A 4,324-nucleotide genomic window follows, 5' to 3' on the forward strand; every position below is an offset into this window, starting at 1 on the left:
CGAATGGGGAGGAATGTATGTGGGGTCGGGTGAGCCAGCGTGGGCCGGGTTCGATGTGGCGGACGCCCGGATGCCCCATACCCGCCCCATATTTGGGCTGGATATGAGGGGTGCCGGTTAGCCCAGATGTTTGAGGCGTGCATCTAGATCGAAATTTCGTGACCGAGCCGTTTGCCCACGTGTTTGAGGAGGATTTGGGGCGTCCGGCTGTAGATGTTCTAACGCATGGGAAATTAATACCAGATGTTCGTGGTTCAAGACCCCTCCTCCCGCTACATTTCTTTCTATTTATTTCTCCGCATCTGTGACAAAATATAATAGAATGTTTACCTGGGCAGGTCACACAAATTCTTCTGGTTTGGCTCATTATCTCGCACGCCTGACTAGTGCAAGGTCCCAGGTTCTAACTTCCGTTGTTCTTTTCTAAGTCAATATTTCTTTCTCGCGCCCTCACTGGCAAGTGGGTCCCTCGCGAACATGGAGAGGGAGAGATAGCGGGCTACTGCTGCAGATAACATGCAATTAACGCCGTCGGATTTAACAGAATTGTATCTAAATGTTCTGTTAAGCAAGTTGAAGGACTACTTTTTTGGAGTTTTTTAGTTCTTGTACCGTTTTGTTCCCTTGGGTACAAGTTTATGTACTAATAGTGATATTAACTCTTCTTTTAACAAGGTTTCCACAACAATGCAAGGGGTATTATCTAGTTTCAATAATACTCGGATATGCCATGATACTCTAACAAAGAATGCGAAAGAAGACACAAACAAAATGAACATAGCTATTGTTGTATTGCCATGGTCTAATTTACACGAGTGTGTTGTGGTACTATCACATAAAACTACAAAAGTTCCTCTACTTTCAGCCATAGGTAAACGATGGCTTGAAGTACATGCACATTGGTGGGTCAATCCTCATGATGGACAATATTGCAGACGGGACACTCCAGATACCATCACCGCAGATCAAACCAGAAGCAACCGCACCCGCAAACTCCTCTGCCTCCTTACGGTTCACCCTCTCCCATACAAACAAGATGACAGTCCCGATAAACATGTCAATCGCGAAGTATGCCCCAATGTAAAATGAAACGGCCATGGCCATCGGGAGCGGGATGAATTTGGAGAGACTGTTTGGGGTGACATCCCGGATGAGCTTGATTGCTATGGCTCCAAAGAAGAAGAAAGAGCATATTGCTAGGCAATGTCGTGGCAACACTGAGAATCCTTCGACACCCATGATTGACATCTCACGGAAGATGGCGGCATATGGAGCTTTGAACATACCATCAGGATTGCCAATATCGAAGGATGTCCAGTAAAGCCAAAAGGTTAGAGGAGCAATGACACAACCAAGGGAAGTGCCAATCAACTGTGACACAAACATGGACCTTGGTGATGAGAGGGTCAGGTACCCAGTCTTGAAGTCATGCATGAGATCACCAGCTGTGGATACGATGGACATCATAACACCACAAGCTGCTAAGCCGGCGATCACACCACCATGTTGGCCAACCCATGAGGCAAAAATGAAAAGGCCAATCTTTCCATATGTGAATGCAAGGTTCCAATCTGTTAGTCCAGTTCCGTATGAGTTGCAGAAGGCAAGTAGAGGAGCAACAACATAGGCAAAGAGGACAAGGTACCACTTGAGTTGTGGGAATATCATTGGTACTGTTGTAGTTGAAATTGCTGCAAGGCCCACATAACCAGATCCTGCCAACCAGGGAGGGATACTGTCTTTTAGAAACACCTCATTTAGAAGCTTTTCCTCGACTGATAATTTGGAATCCTTATCATCTGCAATTATAAAAGGTAAACAAGATGAGATCCATGATGTATGATATGATGGCAGGTCAACTAGGTACAATAAGAAAATGGCATTACCATCATGAACCCAAACAAGGGGAAGTCTTCCTTGCTTTGAACGTGCATTCATTATTTCCTTGATAGTGGCATAAATGATTTTGATGAGGTTAAAAGTACCATCACCAAGTATCAAGGATACCGATATGAAAACCTGGAAGGGTGCATTGACAACTTAGTTTTTGCTAAATATAATGTTGGCAAAGACTGATCATTAAGTGAACAAAGAATAGTTCAGAAATTTAATGATATAGATGAGCCATTTATTTATTCTTGAACTCAGTTTCATGGTTCTCATGAAATACGACCACTATGCCCACTAAAATAAATGCATAAAAGAGAGTTATCTGTATTATTCGCATATTTACAAGAACTACTTGCAAATTCACTGGGTTTATTCAATATGGAGGGAAACAGGAGACTTTGGTCAAACCTTCTAAATATTGATTCATAATCTAGTTCTTTTTCTTAGATCGGATCAAAACATGGTACAAGATCTGTTGGTCAACAACCATCACAATTGAATTGGCAAAAGGCATAATCAAGAGACAACATGGTATTGACTAATAATTCATTATGAAATGGACAATTAGAATCCTTCACCACCATACCTTGTACCCATAGAGTCCTTTGAAGTTGTTGCTTCCAAGGTTAGCTGGGTACCACTCCCCCGCTTTTGTCGATATATATGGCCAAAGAAAACCCCAGGATATGATGGCTCCAAGAAGTGCAGAGCAATTAACTATATGTGGACATATAAGACCACATCCAATATAGGTTGGACTGAAGTCAAAATAAAACCTATAAAAAGTAGAAATTGTAAGATTCTGGATATAATGCATATGAGTATTCCAACTTAAAGGATAGTAGTTTCATAAGTTAATCCCTGCATTTCCAAATAATCCCTAATAAAGAGGATAAGGAAGGCAAATTTTTGTTTCGATTTCAAATAAAGTGATTTGTTTTTAAATTGTAAAAATACACACTTCAAAATTTTAGCACGAAAACAGTAGAAGTTAATTAGCTTACGTGTTCTTAAACGCTGCAAGGCCCAGAGAAGGGAAGTTGTCGAAGCCACAAGAATCCCCGACACCACTGAAGAACCATTTAAAGCAGTTCCAAAGGAAACTTATGCTTAAGTACTTTCCGAGACAACTAACTTGTTTTCTGCAGGCAGGGGAATAAAGTTAGTACCACCAAAACTCAAGAAATACATTAACTCAAGAAATGTAGTCAACAATCAAACTGATACAGAGACATCAAATTTGATCCCTAGTAAACATATAGATAATCCATGATTTTAATTAAAAACTGATAAACTTGTTATTTTCTACCTATCAAAAGATTCATCTCCTGTGCATAATGTACATGTTTACACCTCCCCCTCCCGCTAAAAGTATATGCAATTGTGTAGAGGGATAAGATTGCAGAATTCCTAGCCTTGATTCATCACAAACTAATTGCGAGCTGAGTAGATCAGTAAAGCTTTATTATTGTTGAATTACCTAAAATGAATTTGTTCTCTCATGTACATACTACTTGCCGAAAAAGGGTTTCCCCCCGCTTTGTATACAAAGCAACCAACCAAGCCGTACAAGGATAGGTGCTGGGGCAGAAGCAGCACAGTCACGCCCAAAAGAAACGACAGAGAAAGAGCAAAACAAACAAATGCCGACAACGGCGGATCAACGAAAACGAAGAAGCCTCGCGAACGCTGTGCCCACCGGGATCTTCCACTAGGCTCCAAGACTCCGAAGCGCCAACACCTATCAACACCTCCAAGAAGGATCGCGACAATGACGACGCTGCTGCCAAGGGTTTCCCTCGATACACGAGGAGGCGAGAGGAAGGGTAGCCCCCGACGCCCTCCCGAAAGGTCAGGTGGCACCCACAGGTGCCACCGCGCCGGTGTCGGCCAAGCCGACAAGGGTTCCCCCCGATCCCAACCCGCACCTCGGGCGCTCCGGAGCCAGCCACCAAACCAACCACCATCCAACGCCAACACGGTCAAGAGGCCCCCACGCCGTCTCACCACGACACCGCGAAGTGAGGACAACACGGCGAAGAATCAGAGCCGGGACTAGGGCAGCAGCACCGTCGGCACGCGGGAGGGCCCCACCTCCACCATCAGCGACGGTAGCCGTCCGGACGCAATAGCAGGAGCACACCAGGCCCGTAGGCCCACAGGCTCGGCCGAGCCCTCGTGGGCCCGTAAAGCTCCCGCCCTCGCGCTGCTGCTGGCACGCCATCGGCGCCGCCGCTCACATCCGAGCCGCTCCTCCTCCACACCGAGCCGCAGACAGCAAGGCCACGCCGGCGCCGGCCCGCTAGGACCCAGATGGGGCCCTAAGGGCCCAGATCTGGGCCGGGGGCGCGCCGCCGGCCACCAGCGCCACCAGGCCACCCCGCCGCCAAGAGGCAGCACCACCACCGCGCCGGCCGCCGGCCCCCGCCACCAG

The 4,324-nt window shown here is 46.1% G+C and overlaps 1 protein-coding gene across 1 annotated transcript in view; it reads right to left on the reverse strand.

Moving 5' to 3' along the window:
• Window positions 1-756: 756 nt before the first annotated feature.
• The window catches only part of LOC119362191 (probable metal-nicotianamine transporter YSL6), a 6,016-nt gene continuing 2,448 nt past the window's right edge, over window positions 757-4,324 (reverse strand). The window contains exons 4-7 of the mRNA XM_037627395.1: window positions 2,895-3,032; window positions 2,477-2,666; window positions 1,887-2,019; window positions 757-1,799 (exon numbers count right to left, since the gene is read on the reverse strand). Of these exons, the coding sequence (XP_037483292.1) occupies window positions 862-1,799; window positions 1,887-2,019; window positions 2,477-2,666; window positions 2,895-3,032 (1,399 nt within the window). The 3' untranslated portion in view covers window positions 757-861. The remainder of the gene's footprint in view (window positions 1,800-1,886; window positions 2,020-2,476; window positions 2,667-2,894; window positions 3,033-4,324) is intronic.

This window comes from Triticum dicoccoides, chromosome 2B (genome assembly GCF_002162155.2).
Source record: "Triticum dicoccoides isolate Atlit2015 ecotype Zavitan chromosome 2B, WEW_v2.0, whole genome shotgun sequence".
NCBI lineage: Eukaryota > Viridiplantae > Streptophyta > Magnoliopsida > Poales > Poaceae > Triticum > Triticum dicoccoides.